At 34.9% G+C, this 26828-nt stretch overlaps 1 protein-coding gene across 1 annotated transcript in view; it reads right to left on the bottom strand.

Moving 5' to 3' along the window:
- The window catches only part of LOC115452463 (synaptogenesis protein syg-2), a 155333-nt gene that overhangs the window by 107078 nt on the left and 21427 nt on the right, over positions 1 to 26828 (bottom strand). The window contains exon 2 of the mRNA XM_037441593.1: positions 20761 to 20946. Within this exon, the coding sequence (XP_037297490.1) occupies positions 20761 to 20836 (76 nt within the window). The 5' untranslated portion in view covers positions 20837 to 20946. The remainder of the gene's footprint in view (positions 1 to 20760; positions 20947 to 26828) is intronic.

The following is a 26828-nucleotide window of genomic DNA, read 5'->3' as shown; positions in this document are numbered from 1 at the left end:
ATTTTTATGAAATTTGCTATGGAGATAGTTTAAGACCCTGGGAAGGTTATAGGCTTTCTATCTCTAAAAAATATATAACGGGACTTCACGTAGGCGAAGCCGCAAGCAAAAGCTAGTTATTCCAATAAACTTGCAAATGACAAGAGCGTTGCTAAAAATTAACGATTCTCATATTTTTGCTCGACCGCCAACGCCCTGGTTTTAATTCAGTAATGCAAAATCAGCAACCCAAGGAAAGCTTTTGCAGATATGCAGGAAATTCAAACGTTCATTCGAATTTTAGACATTTATAATCGTTCTGATAAAAAGCGCACTAGAACATTCTTTTGTCTGACTGGTATATTTCTATTTGAACTATCTAGGGTTCGGATGTTTATTTCAGACAAGAAGAAATTCATGGATTTTTAGGCGCAAATGCGCAAAAAGATAATTTTGTTTCTAACGAGTATAAGCGGAAAAATAGGTTATTATCGCCTATGTCACACCGCATTATCAACAGAAGCTATCAGTATTAGGATTATTTGTTAAATATGTGTCTGATAACGTGTTAGACCAGTGGCGAAGGGTGAAGTTTTCCTAAAGGTAACCCGACACAATATATAGGTACTAAAATGACTTAATGTGGTCGGCAAATCGTTCTAATAATTAGATTTTACATGAATTATGAAAGGGAAGCCAGTAGGAATCGGATTATATGAACTATCACTGTAGACCACTCATCACATCATGGAACGAAATACTACGTACACAGAATCACAGTAATAAATATTTTAAATCACTGAATCGATTAACAAAATTATGTATGGAAGAAAGAAATAAATCAAAAATGAAATATAAAAAATTATAAATTTTTATTAAGTAAAACTCAAACACCGTAAAAATACCTCGATATGAATCCGGGCGTCCCTAACCCGGAACTTTATCGGGGCTCGAGCATGTCACCGAATATGTAATTAGCAACTCAACGTGAAGCGTACGTACCTAATTGAGAATACGTAGCATGCACACTAGCCGTCCTTTTCCACCTCGTACAGAGAGAAAAGGAATGATAATGTACAAAGTTCCCAACAATTTCAGAATAGGGTGTCGGAATTTTCCCAACAAGATAACAGAACCTTGCCACGACATAGTACACCCACATGTTACTTTGAATAATATGAAATTTGAATTAATTTGTCCAAAGCTTAAGTTGCCGGAATGTGACTTGTATTTAGTTCTACAATGTCAATGCCGCATTTACATACTGTTGAATTAATAATGTGATGTATTATGGGCTTTGATATATTGGATTAATCCAAGGTTAAATTATATTATTCTCACCCTATGACTCAAGAGAATATGGTATCTGTTAACAAGGTATTAAGATCGGGTTTTATAAAATAGGGAACGTTGGTAGTATTTTAATACAATTAAATTAAACAGGGCTTAAAAAGTTCGAAATTTAAATTTATATACATATTGACTTACTTCACAAGTAGTCGATATCCACAAAATACAACTAAGAATTTGTGGGCAGGTTTTTTGTTATTAAGAGCTGCAACTCAATTTCATTATGAAGTGCGATATTTACTGAGACGCTGTTGAATTAGTCAGCATCTTAAGATCGTGGCTATATAATAAACAGATATTAACATATCGAATGATATCTTAGTTACAGCATAAGACGGAGTTTGACAATTATTTTTTAAGAACAGCGCCAACTTATCTGACAACAGGTGCTCAAGTGACAGCTCAAGTCAATACTTGAGCTGTAAATACGTGTAAGTGCTATTGATTTATTTTTTATATATTTCTTATACGTATTTACCAAGACTTAATATTAAATAGTTAAGTCTTAAATGTCTACTTAAGTTTTTACTCAAGAGTGCGAATAGTTTATTACCACCCTAAGAAAATCAAACAAAGTACAAAATTCATGCTAGATAGAAAAAAAAATGCTACAAAGCGTAACTTCTACAACATATCTCTACTATATTATATCATACCAAAAATTATTACTTCTCTTAAAGGCCCTTAAAAGGTATTTCATAGTAATAATATCTATTCCAAATATTATTACGAAAGCACAAAATCCTTCATCAATATTTCTCGCAAAGTTAAAAGCCGTCAAAGGCAAACAACCAGGGCGAGCTTAATGCGAAAGCAAATTATTATAAGCTCCAGATCAAATTCCAATAAATACTGAATAAATTTTATAAAAATTTTCCGCCTATAATTATGGGCCTATTTAGTTCGATTTCCATATTTTAGTAAGGTGAGTTATTTGATGGTGAGTGATCATCATTGCGTATGAATATCAATACAACAAGTACCCTATGAGTGAAATGCTGTTTAAATTAATAGGAATTGGGTCAGTTGAGACTTCACTCATTCCTCCCGTAACGGCAATAATGAGTTATTACCCCGCGATAAAAAATTAAAATTAATATTTATCACACACCTACACTTAACAAAAACAAAAGAGTACAGGTACAACCAACATACCATACATTCCAGACTTCCGACTGAAACTGAGCAAAACAACCTAATATCAATTTTCCACACCCGAGGCAATTCTTGTGCGCTCGGTCTTCACACCGAATGCACGCCCATGCACGGGGGAACATTATACCGCGACTCTAGGCACATAGTGTAATGTGTATCTTGGTTATCAAATACACATTGCGGCCTATAAGGGTTCGCGAACATCTCTCCTCCCTCTCCATTCCAACCATCCTAACAAACTCCTTCCCCTTCTCTTCCTTCCCTCTATCCTCTCCCCTCTTCCTCCCGGGCCCTATGAGCGAATAGCTGCGGGTCACCAGCGTACCGTCTGCGGGCACCCTCAGTGATAGCGATAGGGCCCACCAAATCTTCGTTGGGACTGCCGTGGTTGCTAAGCCGGGGGATCGCTTGTACACCGTTAGCAGGGTACCACCGGTGATAACCACGGCAGTTCCATAAAAAAAAATACCAATTTCTCCGACCCGAGATACGAATCCGTACGGTTACGGTGGATCTTCAGTATAGGGGCCGAAAAGCGCTTGCAATACAACTACGCCACCTAGGCAGTCTCATCGTACCCGAAGAGATCTTGGACCTTACGTTCCTAGGAATAAGGGTGTTGACAGTCAGGCAGATAAGTAGACGGAAAACATAGTAATCCTATAAGAGTTCTTTTAGCGGTACAGAAATTAAAAACAAAAGAATCGTAACTATTCACATTTTACAATACACAGACGCTTAGTCAAACTAAAGAATCACAAGTGTATACGTTTATATCTTTAATTAGTTCTCATTTTAAAATTATCAAACCAATTATAACTGCGCTTAGTCGTCATTTTCGGTACTAGTAATTCAATTCTTGTAATTACACGTGGAAATATAAATGAAACTAATATTTACACGTATCTGGCGAACCACGCGAGTTTTAAATATGTATGCGAATTTTGTTTTTCCTTTAGTCTCCATCCGCTATGAACACGACCCTACATTATTTAATTATGCAGGTATTTCACGATTTTACCTTAAAACTTGTATAACATTTTTGTGTACTGCGGTTCGTGGATTTGTTGATTCGTATTAGGATTTTGGTAGACGAAGTAGTGGGTCAACTATTAAGTATTCTGCTCGGACAAGGAATACAAAAATAATAAGGCACGCGTCTATGTGAAAACACATACATGCTGAGGTCTTCAAAAATTGTACCCATGATATAAAAATTGTGTAATAAATCAAATGTACAAAAATCTCGAACGGGCCCGTTCAAGCTATACACAAATATCTTTACAGCCAAGCTTTACCATTTATAGGACTTATCTATACTAATATGTAGCTTTAGAGTTTATTTGTTTGTTCGAACGCGTAATTCTAAGCAACGACTAAACCGATTTTTAATTTTTTACACCAATACGAAACTACATTACTCCTGAGTCCATCGGCTACTTTTTATCTCGAGAAAATATAAAGCAAGACTTTTGTCCCGGATTTTTAATCAAGCAAGCGGAGCCGCGAGCAAAAGCTAATACCTTATAAATTACATGTAATCTGGATAATTTAAAACCCTACTTCAACTTGAATTCCAGGGTTCAGAAGTATCTTTAACAATCCGTCTTCACGTCTTCAAAGTGAATCGTACAAAAGCTGACATTCCCGTGGGAGACGGCATACCCATCCTGCAGCTTTCTCTGTTGATATTTTACGATGCACTGAATAAAATAAATTAAAAAGGTTGAGGTGTGTGTTCGCGAATTACCATTTCTAGATTAGTGTGGACTGCACCGTAAAATATTGTCTGGAATATTTATATTACATTAGTTAACCCAAATAAAGAAACCACTCTAGGTTGTTAGACAAAAAACCTCCTTATTCAAACCCACCTACAACTCATGTAGCATTATGGAATTTTATATTATCTATATATATAAAAATGAATCCCTATTTCCCTTGTTCACGCCATCACGCGTGAACGGCTGGACCGATTTCACTATTATTTTTGTTGATTTTGTTATTGTCAGTAGGTTTTCTGAAAGAAAAAAATCAAAAAATTGCGCCGTAAATTAGGAAATTTAATAAAACTTAACAAAATTATAAATTTTATATAACTGTCAATTGTTTGAAATAACTGTCAGCGATTGACAGAACGCGCGCTGCAAATTCATAGCTAAGATGGGACAACGTCTGTCGGGTCAACTAGAGTTAGGATAAAAATATTTTTGTGAGGGTATTTATGACGCGTTTTGCTGTAAAACACTGAGCGTTTGACAGACCGAGGTAGTTGGCAGTGAGCAGTTGTTCATTGAATGTCGTACTGATCCTTTGGTTTGTGTAATATTTGTGAAATTATATCTGTAGTCAGTAATACTTCTTTTTATATTAATGAAAGCCGCTTCAGTTTCTAACAAGTACCTAACTTGTTCCGCACGAGCCCTCTCATGTCTCTTCTGGTGTAGTTTGTCAAGCATTATATAATACAGGGTTGTAAATATTATTATTAGAGTGCTTGGGGCGGAATTGAATCGCGTGTGCGGGACGACTACCAATATGAGGTCGCGGATTTCAATCCCGATTTGGGCAGTGATATTGGGTTTCTCTGCTCAGTATCAGTCCAAAGTATAAAATTTGTGCTAGACAAGACGATAGGTTCGTCACCTATCATATAATGGGATAGAATAGATATGCCAAAAATTGGCTGCGCTGTTTGCGTTTGTGCCTACCCGGGGATGAAAGGCGTTAGTATATTATCAAACTTCGCTTAGCTATAACAAGTTATTTGCGACTGCAGGGTGGACATTTCTTGGTTCTAGCATCTAACGGTTTGCTGAATTACTCGATACTAAAGTTATAGTTCCATCTATAAGGAAGACCGATAAACTTAACCACCGAAGCACAGCTGCGACTAACAGCTAGTAATACCTTCACGACTATTTCTGTAGTTGGGGTAAACAGAGGCGAGTGTGCGCCCCATTTAGCAAACGCTATTTCCTGTGTTGTAGCTTCGTACATAAATCTTACCTGAGTAATACATGATTTTCAAATGTTTAACTGAAGTGCATAACCTGGTAAAAATCTAGACCAATCGTGGCTATGCGTTACCCTAAAATGAATACGTCAAGCCTTCGTCAAGCTAATTGCTTGCTTGGTAGTAAGCATCAAGCATCATAAACAGTGGGAATTTTTTTATTGCTGCCGACGGCGGACCTGCTGACTGGCCAATTGATGGTAAGTGGTGACCATTGCCCATGGGTATCGGCAATGCCAGGAGTACAGAAAATCTGCTGCCTACTACGTAAAACTTTTTTTAAACCACGTTTGAAGGACAAGTCATAAACGCCGAGGAAAAACCGTGGGAGGGAATTCCAGAGCACACAAGTTCGTGGTAAAAATGATCTTTGAATGCACAGTCCTGGTAGATGACGTTTCCAAGTGGTGAATGAACTTACCTTCGAGAACTTGTGGTTCGATAATAAAATGGAGATGACGGTGTCATCTCAAAGAGTACCTTAGAGCACTCCCCGTGAAAGAGCCGATAGAGTACACAAAAAGACCAGCAGTAGCATATTCATACGACTGACATAATGTATAGCACCGCACTGCGCTCGTCAAGCTGCGACATCAGTTATTAAGCCTCATAATGCCTAGTAATTACTATGGCGGCATCGTATAATTTACATGTAACGTCAAGCATAACCGAATGCAGCTAACTTGATGCTTGAGCCATATTCGGTTATTGTTGTATGTTATGTTCACGATTCTACCCGAATCTATTCTTGGGGTAAAAAATATTTTTCTAATAGTGTAATCATTATCTAAATCAAATTAGTTCTAGAGGTTAGCGCGTATATACAAACTAAAATGTATATAAAAAGTTATTTTTAATAAAAAAATTTTTTTTAATATAGTTTAGTTACTTGACTTGACTTCCCTCTCAGTAGTAGAGGAGGCCCGTGCTCAGCAGTGGGCAAGTATTATAATACAGGGCTGATATTATTATTATTATTTATTAGTTACTTGAATGTTAAACAAATTTTCATTTCATTTAACCATCCACGGAAAAAGAGGGTTGTTATAATTTTAAGTTGTGGGTCTGTATGTCTCCCAAACTAACGCTCCTAATGGTTTTTTTTTGGTCTATTATTTCCTTATCCGCATAAAAACGGTTGAAACGATTTTAATTAACTTGTATTAGCTGATAGAGGGCTTTTCAAGTAATCTAACCTACATTATCAAGAGAACTTCCACACGAACGAAACCGCAAAATTAACACTAAAGTAGTCAATAACCTTGTCTCCAAAGCGTCAACTTACACGCGGCAGACTATATTAAATTCTATTACTCACCCATTCAGGATCTTAATAACTATATGCATATCTTGAAAGCCATTACAAGAGGGAGTCGTGTCTTCTACCTATAGTATTTAAATCAGGGTTCAGGCTAAGTCAATTAATGTTCATGTTAATTCAGGGAAGACTTCGAACACCGATCTTCGCCGGCCGATGTTCGACTATGAATACATTTAAACTTTATAGACACAATAGGGTGATTCGGGGTCTCTTGTGCTCTGAATTTACTTAGTCAATGATAGTATTAATGACTTGAATGATTTATTGAGTCTCGTGTATTTCAGAGGGAAGTTAAAGCTCGGGTCCGATTGGCAATGATTAGTGATTGGCTATATTTATTTGTATTTGATTCCATAGTTAAATCTCGTTTAGACTCGCTGCAGTTCTTTCTAAATTACGAAGTCGTTTCGACTAGGTATATTCAAATATATCCTACTAATATTATATATGCGAAAATTTGTAAGGATGGATGTATGGATGTATGTATGTTTGTTCCTCTTTCACGAAAAAACTACTGAGCAGATATGGATGAAACTGTACAGTAATGTTGGTTATACATAAGAATAATACATAGGCTACAATATATAATGATTTTGTGTAATTTGGTCATAATATAACGATACATAGCAAGTAAGTCGGAAAAAAATTATTCCGGAAATCTCCTTCACGCGGGCGAAGCCGCGAACAAAAGCTAGTATATTACATATATATTTTATTCATAAACTTACAAGAAATAAGGAAAAGGAAGAGGTTTTGTTGAACTTTCAATAGACACATGGATAAATTTATGTATATTATATCACATAAGTGTGCGAATATCCATTGTGTTTATTGGAAAAATAAATCTTTCAGAAAACAATAAAACCGCATGACATCAAAGCCTTCCATAATTTACTGTCACGGCTTTCTTACATTATATTCCATTAAACAAAATGTATTGTGAATTGAATATTATGTCCCGTAATAATAAATTACATTATTAAATGAACTGGTCGAGTATTTATGTCACAGTTCATGATTATACGTAGTTCGTATAATTATAAGTTCTATTCTCTAGGGAATAAAAACCTGTTTTGTTTTTATTATTTATAACTTGGTGTTACATTTACCATACTTATGATATATAAGTTGTAAGACAATGGAGAGTTAGAAAAACACTAGTTCGATTCAGATATCAGGAACACATACATATTTCAATATAATCTCCGCTATTCCTAATCACCCTTGCTTTCCATTTTTTGTATCTGCTATGTCCTTAATTCAATTTATTGATACCCAATTCCACTAATGGTAATGATCCTAATCTTTAAAAAGACCAAAACCCCAATGCCAATAAAGCAACCAAACGTAAATCAAAACAATAGTTTCCAACCGCAGTCTAGACTGGACGCCAATTACAAACTATACAATGATAACAATAGAGAAACTTTAGCTATATTGGAATTGTTATAGCAAGCAATTGATGACCCCGCGCAATAAGGGACACTAAGGATTCGATCCTAAACAGTTATTGCTCGAAGTAGTCGAGGATAGTTATGTACGAAGATATGTTTAGTTATATTCGTCTTTTATTCTAGGATGGATCGATGAGACATTTTCGAACATGTCACAGAATTCATTTTGCTTAGTTTTGACTCTAAAACATACGAAACCCGCAAAGTTTTTATATGGTACGACTAATTCTTTCCGATTTAATGAAACTGAAAATTATTCTGCTCTTAATTATATTCTGTTCAAGGGAACACTTCATGGAAACCTGTTCAATAACTTCGGTGATGTGTGGTAACGAAAAAAATACACCAAATTTATTTTAAAAATCGCTCGTGTTCTATTACACTCCTTTTCTTTTTTATTACTTTTATTTTATCACAAAGACACTGAATTCTGTTGTTTTATTATATGTATAGATTGTAGCTAAAAGAAGATCCGCCAATCTGTTACAATTAATAAATCTCACGTGAATTCCTCCTAGTCGAATTTCTGCTACGACGGCCAATAACAACGGATATCAGTCAGGTACTTACGCAGGAGATTATATTACAATACTCAGGTGCATTCTCTATTCCTTCACACTCATAGTCTCGTGAAACGGCAATCCGAAATGATCGGAGGAAGATCAGGTGCAGGACCAACGGCTTTATGTGCTTTCCAAGCCACGGGGATATCACACCGCCAACTTCCTGACTCCGAGCCGCGAGTAATTTTTAAGATGGAAAAACTCAGTCACTTATTTTTGGCCCAGCCCGAAATTCGAACCCAGGACCAGGGTTCGGTAGATGTACTCGTAGCGCAAAAGCATTTGAACTACATTACCGAAGCCGTTAATCTTACATATTGTATGCCAGGCCTAACTAGTTCAAACATTAACAAATTAACAGTGTGAATTATACACGAGTCAAAAACCCAGGCAGAATTGTCGAATAAATCCCATTTATATTTCTCGCTGTATCTTTCTAAATGCTGTGTACAGAAAATTCACAGAATATTTACTAGACATAGCTTGTTTTCATTAACGTGATTGCATCAACCCATTTTTGCAGAAGTGTTGTATGTAAGTAGGTTCTTTCGACTCAGTTGGAAATAAAAAGAATGTGAACTTTTATAAACGCGTTTCTGTAAAGGAAATTTTTAACTTTTCGAACGAATTGCCTGTAGTTTCTGCACGTTTTGTTATTTTACTTAAGAGCCTCGTATGGTTTTAGTCGGTAATGGATGTATTTTTATAAGAGACACGTTGTAGTTTATAGAATGAATGAGAAGGAAATATAGAAAAATTCCGTGGATCTGTAGCTGTATCGAACCTGTGAGACTACAAAACACCGCAACGCTATGAACCGGCAAATATTAGGAAGTATTACTGAGATAATGTATTTTGGTCGGCGACTAGAGTTCCTGATTAAGAATGAATCGCTGGCTTCATCAGTAAGCAACGTTTTAAGACTTAGCAATAGATATCTGTGTAGATGTTAATAGGTACGGGGCTTGCAGTTATAACCTCATATTCAAGTATAATAATTTAAAAATAGTCTACAGATATTTTTATAGAAAAGACGGACAATGTGCAACTGAGTGACCTGATGGTAAATGATCATCCGCGAAACCAAAGGAAGTGGGACGCATTCAAAGGCTTTACTGGCTCTTTCGATTCAAGCTTCGATTTCGCACCTACAGCCGGAACAAAATATTGGAGAGCTCAACCATTTTTCCCGCTGCGGAAATTGGAACCGCGGCCTGTACTTTTTCAGCCTTCCCCACAACGGCAAAGATATAGCTAGGCTGTACAGCAAAGAAATGCAGATAAAATTTTAACTATTTAGATCTTGTGACCTGCTCGCAAAGAAAAAGCTTAGTTTAGCTTAATTTGTATAGCTGAGATATTTTTTCATACTTGTTCAGACAGCAAACTTGTAAACCAAAATTGATTGAAATGAAAACATTGAAATTGAAATGTATAATGTTAATAATCTATCTGTTTATATTTGTACGCTGCTGCCGCGACCAAAGGTGATGTCTCTATTATAATTATGTAACGTCTTGCATGCCTGTGTATGTATACTCATGTTCTTATACATATAAATTATCTTATCTTAAAAACTAATTTACGGATTTTATTGGGGTTTATTTTATAGGTATACTATATGGTGTACAGGCGGACGTGACGCTTACTGTCAAATGAATTACTTAGTCATTTACTGGCTGAATATTACGATGCTACCCCTAGAAAAACGCCGTGTTAACCGTATTTTTAGAAGCTATCTACTTGAACATGCTTATTTCAAGTTCGAGCATGATTTGTATCTATGTATTGGTGATCATTGTGTATGTGACCAATCTAACATATAAAACATAGAAAAAAATTAACCATCATATTTCTACAATATGTTATCTTAACTTTGGTAGTTTCAAATCAATACTAATATTGTACAGCTAAATACTTTGTTTCTTTGATGGTACTAATTTTAGAAACTACTAAACTGATTTGATTTTTTTTTTAATATTAAGACGCGGTATTACTCCTGGCTGATGTACGTTATTTTATCATGGATACGAAAATAGATTTTTAAATAAATTATTCGTAAATCTTTGCATATTTTCACGCCGAAACTTGTGCATCAGAAAGGTATAGAACGAATGCTCAAGGCCCGCTTGCTCTGGGTAATAAATAATAATATAATAATATCAGCCCTGTATTATATACTTGCCCACTGCTGAGCACGGGCCTCCTCTACTACTGAGAGGGATTAGGCCTTAGTCCACCACGCTGGCCTAGTGCGGATTGGTAGACTTCACACTCCCTCGAAATTCCTATAGAGAACTTCTCAGGTATGCAGGTTTCCTCACGATGTTTTCCTTCACCGTTAAAGCAAGCGATAATTCACAAAGAACACACACTTAATTTATTAGAAAAATCAGAGGTGTGTGCCCTTGGGATTTGAACCTGCGGACATTCGTCTCGGCAGTCCGTTCCACAACCAACTAGGCTATCGCCGCTTGGCGATAGCCTAGTTGCTCTGGGTAAGCTCTTAACATTTTCGTTCAGTTTTCAAGAACATCTTTTCCATTCAAACAAGATATGAAACTCAGCCTTTATGTTGTGTTTTATAACATATACAAACTTCTATAAACGCCTTACTTGTTAAAACTTTTGAACAGCTTCTAACAACAGCGTTTACATATTTAGGTTGTTCTTTTAGTTCTTGGCGAGAGGCGAAGTCATTCAAGGATATTGACATTTTTTCCTTTCCTAGCTCTTTTGTTTAAGGAAGCTTGTGGGAAGGTTTATTATTTGGTTCGGTAACCCTGTTGTGTTCATTTGAAGGAAATTAAGTCAGGTTATTGAGCAGTTTTACATTGATAGTTAAAGTTGATGTCACTTTTTCCAAAGTAATAATGTTTTTGTAGTGTATAGAGTAAATAAATAGTCAGTGTCTGATTCAATCGTTTTAACATAAATCTTCCATTAGTATTTTAACAACTCTTATGGCTTTTAATTTAGCTGTCACTTTTGAATGTCAAGCAAAAATTGGGTATAAGATCAAAACGACGACTGAGTCAAAACATTAGGGGCTTTTTTGACAACTTTTGAGTAAATGTTAATGCATAAGCCAACCAAATACAAAAATCACTTTCTAATTTATGTTTCCAACTAAATGATAATAACTGAGTACTAATTATATTAGCTATTTAATACAAAAACTGTCAAATGAAATTTAATTAAAACTTTTTAAACCCTAGTTATTATAATAATCGCCAACTAAAATGCTAATTAGCGAGGCCTTTAATTAAAAAAAAAACTAAATACATCAGTTCTTGGGTTTTTACATTCTCTATACAGTTTACGTTAATGTTAGATATTGAAATTAAACTATTTATCGCGGTTGTAATATTTTAGTTTTCTCCCAACTTTTCGAGGACTGTTGGTCATCCACCAAGTTACAATATCTAAAAAATATTCGAAACTTCGGGAGAAAAGTAAAATATTAAAACCCCGATAAAATCCGAAAAATAATTTAATTTTAATTCTCTATACAGGTTTAAATTAAACAGCACATCAACTTCACTGGCATTCAAATCAATTAAACATATAAAATTAAAAAGCAAATAATAATTCAATATTCGCGCGGCGATTCCGTGATCGCATTTAATCGGCAAATTTAATCTACCCGTCAAAAATGTAATATTAAATACAGCCTACTTTATACGCATTAATTAAATACCTATGGAGGTCGTATTTACGTGGCGGGCCCTTTGTGCCATGATTTATTAACTTTTCTCACGCTGTGCACCATTATCTGGCATTTAACATCCTTGCCAAGTGGCAAGAGTTTTATGTCGAGTTGAGTTTTGACATATTTTGCTCGTAATGACCTGACGTAAGGTAATTTACTGCGGGTGGAAGGTACAGAATTTGATTATTTTTGATTTTATATTCAACTAGTGGGCTCGGTTAATGTTTTACTGCCAGACCGCGTTATATGTAAACTATATTTGGTCTTTCTAACTTACTACAACAGTCTCTACTCTCTAACTCTGACTTTGCGGATGAACAACACCTCAGTCCCCCCCGTGACCATGAAGGCTGCAAAGTCTTCGAAACGTCGGGAGAAAAGTAAAATATTAAAACCGCGATAAAATTCGTAAAATTGTTTAATTTAAATGTCTAACATTCGCGTAAACTTAAAAAATTATTCTCTACAACAATCCTATCGGAATCAAAATTATTTCAACTTTTGGGATGGAACTAGCCGAAACAATTACAAAATTTCATTGAAATCGTTTAAACGGTTTCAAAGTAATCTCTGAAACGGATCTTTATTCAAACACGCTAATGCATGTGTGAATAAATATATTTGTACAAAAATATGTTCAATAATGATATTTTATGTTTACACGAATGTTAAAATATAACTAAATATACATAAAAACAAAGTCCCCTTTTCTGTCGATTTGTATTTTATCGATTTTCTTAAAATGTATAATATAACATATCTCACAATAGAATATGTTACTAGTACCTACTTTGTATTTTTTATATAATATATATTATAGAGCAGCGATAGTCTATTTGGGGTGTGCAACGGACTGCCAAGGCGAATGTCAGCAGGTTCAAATCCCAAGTGCACACCTCTGAATTTTCTAAAATAACGTGTGTATTCTTGGTGAATTATCGCTTGATTTAACGGCGAAAGAAAACATCGTGAACAAACCTGCATACCTGAGAAGTTTTTATAGGAATTTTGAGGGTCTGTGAAATCTACCAATCCGCACTAAGCCAACGTGGTGGACTAAAGCTTAATCCCTCTCAGTAGTAGAGGAGGCCCGTGCCCAATAGTGGGACAGTATATAATACAAAGCTGATATTATTTTTTATATATCACGTGTACCGAGGCAATAAATTATTCTATATTTATTTGTATATTTCTATCTTTTATAAAAACGATTGCTAAATAAAAATATCGAGCGGATATTTTAAAACTTTGTGTACCATAATGTTAATTTAATATTTGACTGGTAGGTCGATGAAGGGTATTTTAAAGTGACCTACCGTTTCATTATGAAATGTTATTGCTGCGTTTATAGAAAATCACGCAAGCTTAGTTCATGTTTTTGTTATATCAATCATAAATTAATTAACATATGATATACATAGGATGAATGTATTTATGTTTGTTCCCCTATCATAAAAATACTACTGACCGGATTTAGATGAAACTTTACAGTAATATTGGTTATTCATCAGAATAACACATAGGCTACAATTTATAATGATTTTGGTAATTTAGTCATAATATAACATAATATACATATCAAGTCAGTCGGAAAAAAATTATCCTGGAAAACTCTTTCACGCGGGCGAAGCCACGAGCAAAAGCTAGTCTATAATAATTTAATAATATATTGCCAACTTCTGAACTTAGGTTTACTCTACTACTGAGAGGGTTTAATTCATCTCGCTGGCGTAATACGGGTTGGCAGACTTCACACACCTTCAAAATCCTTGTGGATAATTATCAAGTGTATAAGTTTCCTCACGATGTTCTCTTTTACAGTTGAAGCGAGCATTAATTCATATAACACATTGTTACTTCGAAAACCCTCCAAAATAATTATTAGAATAAAATATATTTTTCTTTTCATTAACATTCAAAATTTAGTAATTATAGAGCTATGTTCCAATTTTCCTATATGTACTTGTATTTTTACGCTTCAAAATAACTTTTTTTATTGCTTTAAATGACGAGAAGAGCGTTCGTCCATAAACAGTAGATACACCACCAAACACCTTGAACTACAAAGTATTGTTTGGTATCCCACTGCGCTCGCCATACTGAGACATGAGATGTTAAGTCTTACTATGTCCGGTAGTTACACTCGCTACAATATCCTTCAAACCGGTATACAACAGTAAAGGTAAACACTGCTGCTTGGCAGAAGAAATAAATATTGCTGTAATATCTACCACTAACTTCAATCACGCTGTATTTGTACTTTCAATTTTCAATTTGTACTTAAAATTCCACCACCCCACAATACAACTTAACGAACAAAAAACAAACAAAAACAAGCTCAGATAACTCAGCGGTAATTCATTAACCTGTCAAAACTTGTGTGATGAGTTCGACTCTGTACCCACACAAGTGAATTAACAAATCTGCAAAGTTTCTTAATAATATTTGGGTACTAAAACATGTCGCGTAAGTTTAATATAAGCCTCTTATAATGAATATTCAATAGATTAATTCTAAACGTTCATGTCAATAAACTAGATATAAAAACATTTGTTATATCGAATGACTCGACGAACTTGTGAGCTTGATATAAAAGTATAACAATAGTAGCACTAAGTACCCAGCGCTTTGAATTATAGTATACTAGGTGTTACCCCCGGCTTCGCCCGCAGGAAAAGTCTTTCCTGCTACAAGTATTTTTTATACGTCCTCAGCAAATCGCGCGCCGTCTACTAGAATGTCGACTAACGACAGATAGTTATCCGTCGCCAGTTGACACAATTATGTTGGCCTGATGGAACAGTATACTCGTATACATAGGCTGATTCAAAAATTACCAAAGGGATTTCGATGAAATTTGGTATGGAGATAGTTTGAGACCTTAGAAAGTATATAAATTTTTATCTCGGGAAATTATATGGCGAGACTTCTGTCGTAGGAAAACTCTTTTACACGGGAGAAACCGCGAGCAATAACTAGTTTTATACAATTATAGAGCATTTGCTTTCGACTGTTTTGCGTTTACTTCTAACAAACATCCAAAGGTCCAAATACATAAATATTTTAACAAACAGAAGAGAAACAGAAACAGAGATATAACATTAGTTTGTTAAAAATAAATAGTAACATCTGTCCACGCAGAATTTTGTACGACGTATTTTTGGTAAATATTTTTTATTACGCCATATTTTTGGGTTGGCATATCCTAGCTGGATAAAAACCCCGGAATAAATAAAGATTAAAATTAAAAAAAAAAATTACGCCATATTTCTTTTTCATATTATTATCTATGCTATAATTGAGATGATACTATATATTTTTCTCCCGTTGAATTTTCCTAAGAAACTTGTAGGTATAAGAATCGTCATATTACATTTGCTTAACATGCCTGGTTTCATAATCATTCAATTTCATAAACTTGTGGATAAAACAAGATTTTTCCAATTGCTTAGTATTTTTTATGAAAATTGCTTATTACTTATCGATCAAAAATATATATATTAGCTTAATACTTATAAGTTAATGACTCGTTTAAATACATTTTTGTATGGAAATTTTCAAAGTGCCCCGTTAACGTACTTAGAGCTAAAATTATTTTTTAAGCGTGCAAACCATGATAGAGACACCATAACGGGTAAATATTCTAGATTCCGAGCTGATACTAAACAGACTATATCATTTGCCCGCCCCGGATTTCGAATCTAGACGTCAGAACGTACCGCACACGCAATACTACTATATAAATTCTTTATTTCAGGAATTGAGTTTCACTGAAGTGCAAACACGAGTAATGCCTAGCAGGTACAATAATACTTGAACCAAATTACACTTACACATAACCTATCTGTGAACTTAACGTAAGCGCTCAGTATATAGTGAATAAATAATTTTAATTACATGAGTAGGCGTGGCCCCGGCCCTGCTGACCCCCGATATTACCAACCTGAGGTCGGTAGTGGTCGCAAGGTCACCCGCTTTATTAACTAGAGTACGGTACATGACCTGTTATTAAAATAAACAATTAACTGCTCTAAGAGCTTGTTTCATAACTTCTTAGTACTGCTACACGTACGTAAATGTAATCCGACCAAATACAAAAGTCTAATCAATGCTCCGAAATAAGTGGTAATAAAATGAGTACTATTTACATTAGACGTTCAATACAATAACTGACAAATGTTTACTTGGTATTTATGAAACAGGCCCTAAAAATGCTTTATCACCTTTTATTTGGTTCTAGTTCAATTGTATTCAACCTTTTTATAGCTAGCACACAGATATCTCTTAATTGTGGTGTTACGGGCTACAACACTGACCTATTCAGATGTCAGAAAAAGTAATAAAAATTGTATGTTTTATATAAACATATATTTTTTAATACTTAATGAAAAATTATGTTTTCACAATTAACTGACTAATTTCGTTCGTGCTTCTCATAAAACTCTTGCGATCTTGTAAAAGTTTTTCTTAATTTAAGTGAGTTTTTTTAAGACAATGAATTGCTGGACTGGTTGTTTCATTCATGGGTTGGGTTCAATTTCCAGTTTGGCTAACACTTTATGTGAGTTGTTCTTGCTGCCTGTATTAATTCAAGTCGCTAATCTTATACAAAAGAATAGAAATTTGAGAATAGTAAAACGGAATGTAGTCTAGATATTTTAAGAGCCTTACTAATAAATGCTGTCTATAACATTTTGTCTCTCTTCTTCTGACGTTATATGTCATTTAATATTGCATCGTGGTACGAGACCACTCTGAAGTCCCGGGTTCAAAGCTCGAGTCGGATATTGATTCAGCTCACTTCCAGCCCGAAGTCTGGAATTCGTTCTTATTAGGCTCGCCCCCTATCACATCATGGGACAGAAGACACTACGAGAAAAGTGGGACCCCTGGTTGCACCCCTGCCACCTGGATAAAGGCGTGATGTGTGTTCTGTTTCGCAATATTGCAAGACAAAGCACTAACATAGAGCTATACAAAATTTATTAGTAAAATAATAATAATCTTCCAATAAACAAAGCCTAAACAAACATTGACTGTATTTCTGAATTTAAAATTACAAAGCCGTAATGAACATTTTCCGCTCGAGTGAACACTAAATCTGTTCCAGCACTCAATTCTCATAAGCGTCTATAATGAGATCTGTCAGACTTGTTATTATTTACCCTTAGCGTATTATTCAATAGCCTAGCCAATAATACCCCGAGTTATTATATTGGCATTCTGGAAGCTATAAATCCAACCTTTACGCGACATCATTTAACTTCACTAAACATCGATTCGTTTGGGGTAAAATGTAAATTCGCTTTAAATTTGGTAATGTTAGTTTATTATGGCATTTTACTAACTATATAGTTTATAATTCTATAAATACAACGTTTACGCGGTAACTTCACTAAACATCGATTCGTTTGGGGTAAAATGTAAATTCGCTTTAAATTTGGTAATGTTAGTTTGTTATGGCTTTTTACTAACCATATGGTTTATAATTCTATAAATACAACGTTTACGCGGTAACTTCACTAAACATCGATTGGTTTGGGGTAACACGTAAATTCGCTTTAAATTTTGGTAATGTTAGTTTATTATGGCTTTTTAGTGTCTATATAGTTTATAATTCCAGAAGCTATAAATACAACGTTTACGCTGTATTATTTAACTTCACTAAACATCGATTGGTTTGGGGTAAAACGTAAATTCGCTTTAAATTTGGTAATGTTAGTTTATTATGACTTTTTGGTGTCTATATAGTTTATAATTCCAGAAGCTATAAATACAACGTTTACGCGGTATTATTTAACTTCAATAAACATCGATTGGTTTGGGGTAAAACGTAAATTCGCTTTAAATTTGGTATTGTTAGTTTATTATGGCTTTTTAGTTTCGATAGAGTAGGAAATTTAATTTTCGTGTGTCTAGAAAAAGTGTTGGGTTTTAAAAAACGCTCACGTCTTTTATCTACGAAGGGATAGGTAGGGGCGCAACTGATGATGATAACAGTAATCTTTTCAGTGTTGCTTCAAGTCAAAATAAGTGAAATCGCTCGTACAAACCCGATTGTCGCAAAGAAGTAACCCCCGTCAAGCGAATAACTGTCTTAATTAATACATCTAATTATAATTAATACGTGAAAAAACTTTTAAAGCACATTGCCAGCAAGAAGTGGTGTAGGATTTGGCATAATTAAAATTTATATAGAAGAGTGCAAAAAAATAAAATGTATGTATTTATGGTACATATACTATTTATATTAAAATACGAATCCACAATTAATTTGAACAACACATCTGCTAACATTATTATAATAAATCAGCAAACGCTTCGCAGTGTAATCAGAAATATGATATTATGCCCCTAAATTACATGTTCAATATCGAACGCTATAATAATAAACAATTATTCCCCGTAATGAGCGGCGGTATGCCTGAAACACATGAGTAAAGATTTATTGTTTAATGGCATTACCCCGCGTTGTCCTTTTTGGTTTGGGGTAATTATCAAGCGCAGCGCGAATGAAATACTGAAAGAATGTCCGCTAAAAATATATGCATCGTCTAACAGGCTATGCTAGGTATAGCGTAGCCCGTAGGTTAATAGGCATGGCGTTTCGATAGTGAAGAGACCTTGAAAGGAGATCATAATGTCTTTCATAGCTGTGTAAAGGTAAGTTAATATACATCTAATTTTCATACACTTATTGAAAAATGTTTACTTTGTGTAAAAATGTATATCTGATCTGATTGGATCTGAAAATACTTAACTAATTCAAAGGAAAATCACTCAATGAAAAAAATACTGCTAAATAGATTATTGTTAATTTCTTTTAAATAATTCCGGAAAGGTCCTACATTATGGGCGAAGACGTAGACAAAAGCTAGTTCAATTAAAATCTGCTTACAATAACGATTTACCCCATACGCATTGTAATTAAAATACACACCTATAAAATATTGTACCGCTATACTCTTAACTCTGGAACGAAATTTACATCAGATAGAATCTACATTTTCCTCCGGTGCGAAATTGGCTTATTAGACTGAAGCGAAGTACACTAATAAAACACGTATGTTTATGCCTACCGATGCCTCTTTTGTGGCTATATTATCTCGTATATACGTTACATGTTTTAACAGCGCTGTAGAGAGACCGAATGGGTACCCCATTACGTGTTTCAACCGCATTTTGTGATTATTTTGAGCAAGTGAAATAGCTGCCAATAATCACATACTACAACAAAATATAGGTATATGAACTACCACAGTATCTCATTTCGATGAGTCGCTTGCCCAGGTCAACATATTTCGAGTAGAATAAGTTGATATATTTCCTGAGACCATCTAAGGACAAATAGCTCTTTCTGTTGACATTATATTTAGTATAACTAGTAACTTTGTAGCTATTCTGTATTAAGACAAAAAATCAATAATCCACGAAGGAGTTTATACATTTAGAAAATATTTCTTCATCATATCCTTGTTACTACAAGTTTTATAGCATTGTATTAGTTGAAAATATATGCCACAGTCACAATATCCGACGTATACGGGGTAATAAAATACGCTTTCTAATGTTATCCATTTTGTATCTGTATTATATTATGTTCACATTATTACGTTATGCGAAACGTCTTTTTATAAGCACATTAAATGCGAAGACGAATGAATGGGGTACCCCATTTGATATAAGCTGTGAAACGAGGGAGCACTGTACGTGTTTATTACTCTTTTTGATTTTTCTTGCGTTGAAATACTGTTATTCAACCCAGTAATATCTGAACGAATTTCTTGAAAATGTACAATTCTTTCGAACTAATGTTTTGAATTTCCAAATGTGAAAATTTTCGTTCTAATTGAAGGAAGAGTTATTTCGTTGGTAGCAATCTTTAAACTAGTGAATGGAATGCATAAACTTATTTAGTAACAAACAATTGTCCCCTAGTGACGTATTGTGAGTTTTAATATTAATTTATATACTTACATCAGAAGACAATATTTTTACCCCAACTTAATACAACACTCGTAATAGCTGTCGTCTAATGAAAGCATCATAGCACAGCGTTTGCTGAGGTGCCCGACTAGTTACCACGGTGTGGTACAAGGTAAGCTTAACAGGTATTTATTGCTTTTTTTCCTTATTCTTCTATTACTAGTACCTCTTTATTACATGTGACAATAAATGTTTCTTTCTTAATTTAATTTGCAATAACATACCTGCGATATCGAAGCAGCCGAGAAGCAATGCCCACAGGGACACCAAACGCGCTGGCCCAACGTTTTCGCACGCCATTTTACATTTTCCACAGCACACGGTCACGAAGCAGCGTCCATTCGTTCACTCCTCACCATCTTTAGATTTACATTTCCTTTATTTACTTTCATCCGCGGTCCCCCGCTGCGCTGAAACAAAGAAATGGAATTGAAAATTTCGTTTTCCAATTTTTCTCTTGTTTTCGCTTATTAATTTCCTTTTTTTTTTAATAAAGGAAAGATGAAACGACTTTTTTTTGTCACATGAAGGTTAATTTATTTGTATCTTAATTTGAAACATTATTGTGTTTTTTGTTTCAAGTGTTAAATTAAAATCGTTCTTACAAAAAAAAAAAGACTTGTAATTTTAAAACTTCGAGGTGATTGTTGATTTTAAAAATAATTATTTATAAAGTTGCTAACGTTGCAAACATCAATAAAACTAATGTATCACGATTCACAATATATAGGTAGCTCCAGTCAAATCAATATTCTTAAGTTTAAGGCACATTTGGACAAATTATATTGAACTAGTTATCATAGCCATGTCTATCTCATGTCTATCATGCGATATAGCCAGTCTATCTACCTAGTTCTTTGTGTCAATGAACTACCGCAATACTAATCTATTTCAATAGACACCACTATTTACTGTATTAAATAACTTATAACACTTTCATTTCATGAAATATCTTAAGCAAGAAGACACAAGAATTAGGTAAAGCGCACATAAGCGCATGCACACACACACACACATCCTGCCTTTATCCTTGAAGGGGTAAGCAGATGTGCATTCAAGGCACCAAGTTTTCATCATAATGTGATAAGGGCAATCCTATCGACAAATCGGACCCAAATTTCAAACTCCGTAGTGACACAGCAAAAAAACCTGATAAAAATTTGCTTGACCCGTGATTCGAACTCGGGACCTCAGACATCATCATACTACGCATGACATACAAATAAGACACCGAGGCAGTTAACCACTAGTTTAAAAATAACATTAAGACCAAATATTGGTACAATGTTACGTAATAAAACAACATGAGCTTCGAAATTAAAAAACTCGAAACGATTTACAAAAAAATGTTGGATGCGATTTATTAGAGCGATAATCGTATTCACTGTCCATTTGGCGCATTTCTTGTTAGTCTAAGAACAACTATATTGTTCATAACACGCTACATAACTACAATCATTGCCGCTGTGAATACTTTAGTCAACACTCGAACACTGATTGAAAAATGTCGGATGTCAGTGACGTAATCTCAGGTACGAACTCTGCCGGCTTTTATTAACAACCAGTTCCAGGTCAATAGGTAAAGCCGGCGATTAATCACCATATTTCCCGAAGATAGTCTGACAATAACAATCCGTCTTTCTAAATTGCCGTCCGTACCAATTTCTTGGGAAGTTCGGGCTGAAGATTAGTTAGCGTTAATCGCGTGAGCATTTTCTGTTTATTACTGAACAATAGTACATGTTGAGGAGGAATAAGCGTGTTTTTTTGTAACGTTTTTTTGGAAATATATTGTATAACTAGGGTCTGTTTGTGGGCGGCATCGCGTGCCGAAATTATAAGGTTAATCATCAATAGTTTCGAAAGATAGCTGTTGCTAGTGGAAGGATATATTTTACATCCTCCCGGATAGCGGCCACCGTACACAAGCTGTTGAAGCCTGCTATAGCTGCCCAATGCCCATGTAAGTATGGCGCATTCCGAGATCAGACTGTATATCCGACTCCAACAGGCCGGCATAATTGTGTCGACTGCCGAGGGGTAATCATCTCTCGTCAACATTCTATTGAACCCCAGCCCACTTACCATCAGGTACAGTGGGGTCACTTTTCGATGCATGTATAAAACACTGCAATCCGAAAATCAAGGTAGATGACCAACACCTCAGTCCAAACCGTGACCACGAAGGCTGCAAAGTCTTCGAAACATCGGGAGAGAATTATAATATAAAAACTATTATACTGGAATTCAGAATTCTAAAACCAATACTTAATATTCATGCATGTTCTAGAACTTACAATAACGTTATTTCAAATCGACATCATCTAGCGAGAAATCACAACGTCTCAGCCCCGTACCACTTACCTTTCTTACTAACGGTAGCGTCTATATAAGCGTAGGTATAGCTAACAAGTTAGTGGATGGCGTAAAGCAGGAGCTCAGCGTTGATGTATTTTGGTAGTTTGGATCCTAATTCCTATGTACATACTTGATATTACGAGAATATTCTTTGTACTGACTGAATGATCGACTACCGTTAAGACAAACTTAATTTGTTCTCGAATATGCAATTTTGCAAGCCAGTTGGCTTAGCACCACGTATGTGAGCACGAAGAAAGATTTTTTGCTATTTCATCTTCTGAAAAGATTAAGTTCTATTGGGCATATAGTTTCTCTCGTAATACAACAATGTTTTTTATTATTAGTGCACCAATTGAACACTTTCGAACGGATTTCGTTGTTTTATTTTTATGTAAAATAGATTTTTTTTCATTCTCGATAAAGACCTCTCGCCTATAAATAATAAAATCTATCACCGCTATTCGCTCACAGCACTCTCCCCATCGCTAAGTCGATGTTAAAAATTCAAGAAAAAGCGACGGTCCCAACTGCGGCCCTCGAGGGCACACTTAACAGGGACTCCGACGGAGTGTTGTGATGAAAATACTTAATGAACTAAAGGAAACAACAGCCAATGACTGCCGCGAGATTGCCACTCACTTACATGCTCAAACATTTCAAATTCTTTTGATGTTTTTTGAGTAAACATAATTTTTCGTCCAGTGTCAATTCGTTAGGACCGGTTTGTATCTTGTTACAATATTGTCTTTCAGTTTGGTTCATAATATGGGATCTTAGGTTTTATGACAGCGTTCCTTAAGGGCGATGAGCCTTTGATAAAAAAATTGCGAGTTTGATCTGGTAATTACCGGAAATTTCTTGAAGGATGATAAATATATTTTACAACGTATTAAAAGAAGGAATATATTTAAACACACACTCATGCCTTTTATCAACGCAGGGATAGGCAGTGGCGCAATTAGTGCATCCACTTCCCCATGGGTATTCCGTCCCATGATGTGATAGAGAGCGCGCCTATCACCATATCGGATACAATTACCCTAATCCAATATCGAAAAAAATCGAATCGAAATCCATAAGCGAAATTTATTCTAATTGATTGAGTAAACATTTTTGTTACTAGGCACTTACTTAATCCAACCAATATATCTATCAACACCTTTATTATTTACAAAAATATTATTTCCATTTGAAAACTCAACCATATCAGTATATTATAGACAGACGGTAAATAACGTGAGTGCCCCAGTTCGGTGAACTAAAATATTTATAAGCAAATATGGACGACTCGTCTGTACATAGTGCCAGTCTAGACAAGTCATTATATTAATGCGTAAATAATATTTTATCATGAAAACATAATTACCGAAATATCAGATTATTGCTTTTCAATAAACGACTTTGTATAAAAATATTCGAATAATCGTTAGAAAAGGGCAAACATTGTAAGAAGAAAACAAATTTCATCGAACCATTAGTCTGGTGACTATGTGCTATAAAATTTTAGCTACAATATTCCTATAGGGCAATTATTGCAGTGAATTTTTTATTTCAGGAAATATCGACCCTGACACACCGTGAGAAGTTATAAATTTGTTAAACAGTGATTATAATAGTTACACCTCAATTTTTAAAAGTAGATGACAGCTTATGTGATTTCTGAATAAATTATGACGAATTAAAATCACCAATTAAACCTTTCAAATCCAACACAAAATGTTGGTTAACGAACTTTATTTTTGATTCAGAAAATCTATTGAACTTTGTACGTAATATTATCTAGTTGTTATAAACCGTCTTAACCCAAGAAATTTGATAATATCCACTAAATTGGCAACAAAACTCGTTTCGCAACCGCTAGAAATTCTACAACTGACAACATGAATGGTTAATACCCTTAACAAATTCAGGAGAAATTGAGAGAAAGGCAGGTCACGTCGTTTGGAATTTGATTATTTGTAATTCCCTCCCATACATTATGTTCTCACACATACTCCTTTATCGCGAAAGTATAGGCGTATAAAGTATAAGCGTAGTGGGTAACTCAAATTTCGTTAATATAGTAACGTATTTTTTTAGGGCGACCTATTTTATGTCTTTTTTTTTTACTTATTTCTTTTTTCTTTGACCGAAATTTAAGAAATTATTAAAAATAGACCGTTATAGATAAAGGAGCTAGAAGTAGTCACCCACAAAAGTAGTTGATAAATTAAATTTTCAAAACGCCTGCACACGTTATTTAAAACATTTTCTTCGTATGAAGAAACTAAAATGTTGAGAAGAACACAAAAGCGTATCGTCGATTTGAAGTTTTAAATTTCTTCAGCCACTTATGTGGGTGACATCAGCTATAAGCAGTGAGCTCCTTCTATATTTCAATTGGGACAATACTACCATTAATTTTTATAGATTGTCCGATATATAAGTTAAACCACCATCTGTTGGGTTTTTCTGCTCAGTACCAGGTGAAGTTTGGAATTGACCCCGGTAAATGCAAGAAACTTTCTTGGGCGCTCGGTTTTCACACCGCTTGTAAGCCCATGCACGGAGGGATATGTGCCATCCTAAGCACGTGGTTAACTATTTATACCTTATGGTTGTAACTACACGTTGAAACCTATAAGGGCTCACGTACATTTCGCCAACTTCTCCCCTCCGGCCATCCTAGTAAGTTCCCATATCTCTTCCACTTTTGCTACCCCCATCTGCTTTTCCATTTTCCACCGAGCCATTGCAGTTGCTTAACCGGGGGATTCAACTATCCCATCCGCAGGTTTCCTGCAGCAGGCCCCAATTTCATGAGACCAAACGTAGCTGGTGAAATGTGGATATAGTACCTATGCCAACCCCATAAGCATACCCTTGCTGCAATCCTAGCATTTCCTCCAGAGTCTCCACATGCGTCGCCTCAAAATCTTTATTTTGCCTTCAATGCCAACCCCTGATGGCATATCCATGCCGCAATACTAGTTTCCACATAAGTTGTTGCCGCTGCAAAATCTTTTTTTTACCTTTGTTATCACCCACCAGAAAGGGTCACGTGCGATAGATCGATATACACGTGCCGTCCTCTCACCAGTTATAGGATTTATATCAGTTTGCTTAAACTCTTACCTTATTTCCTAGTTGGGTTTATGTCGAGTATCGCTTCACTGGGTTCGATGATTGTTTATGAAATTAGTTTTTATTTTTCTTTACATTACTCAATATTTTTTTGGTAATAATATAAGTCCTGTATTCATGTAGGTTCGCGTTGTGTTTGTTTTTATTTTTTTATTTCCGAATATATTTGGCTTTAACACATAACGACGTGGAACAACGAAAAAGGTCCCAGTAAGAATCCCCAACTCGGATGTATCCAGGGTAATAGGTTTACGGTTCCATCCTCACTTTAAATTGCATGACGTTGAGGGAAAAAGTAACTTTTAGTACAGCTTTGTATTTTTTTCTTGACCAGAAATACAGATAATAAAAAAGATTTTCCAATTTCAAATAAGAGAGGCTAGAATATATTGCAATGTTAATCGAAAATCCTCTTCCGAAATGTACTAAGTCCAACACTCAAAGTTAGCAGGAAAATAAACCAAAAACTTAAAATAAGTTGGAAACTTTTAGGCCCGCTTACTAAAATTAAAGTCATTTATCATGTTAACAGCTTTTTATGATATCCGCAGTTTTATTATCTTTCTGAGTACCAAATTAAGACGTGACAAAAGTACTAGCGTCTTTGAACTTTAAACCTGTTTTGAATGATATAATTTACTAGATGGTAATGCCAAGTTTGGCAATGTACTGGATTATAAAAGCTATCTACACTAGCAGAACAGAGTTCGCGTTTTTGAGGTTGTAAAAAGCATTGAAGGAACTTAAAACTCATTATTTTCACTTGCTTATTCTTTATTAATTATATTTTGTTTTTATTTAGTTTTAC

Source organism: Manduca sexta, chromosome 22 (assembly GCF_014839805.1).
Source record: "Manduca sexta isolate Smith_Timp_Sample1 chromosome 22, JHU_Msex_v1.0, whole genome shotgun sequence".
In the NCBI taxonomy this organism is placed as follows: domain Eukaryota; kingdom Metazoa; phylum Arthropoda; class Insecta; order Lepidoptera; family Sphingidae; genus Manduca; species Manduca sexta.
This window is presented reverse-complemented; position numbering and strand designations above follow the sequence as displayed.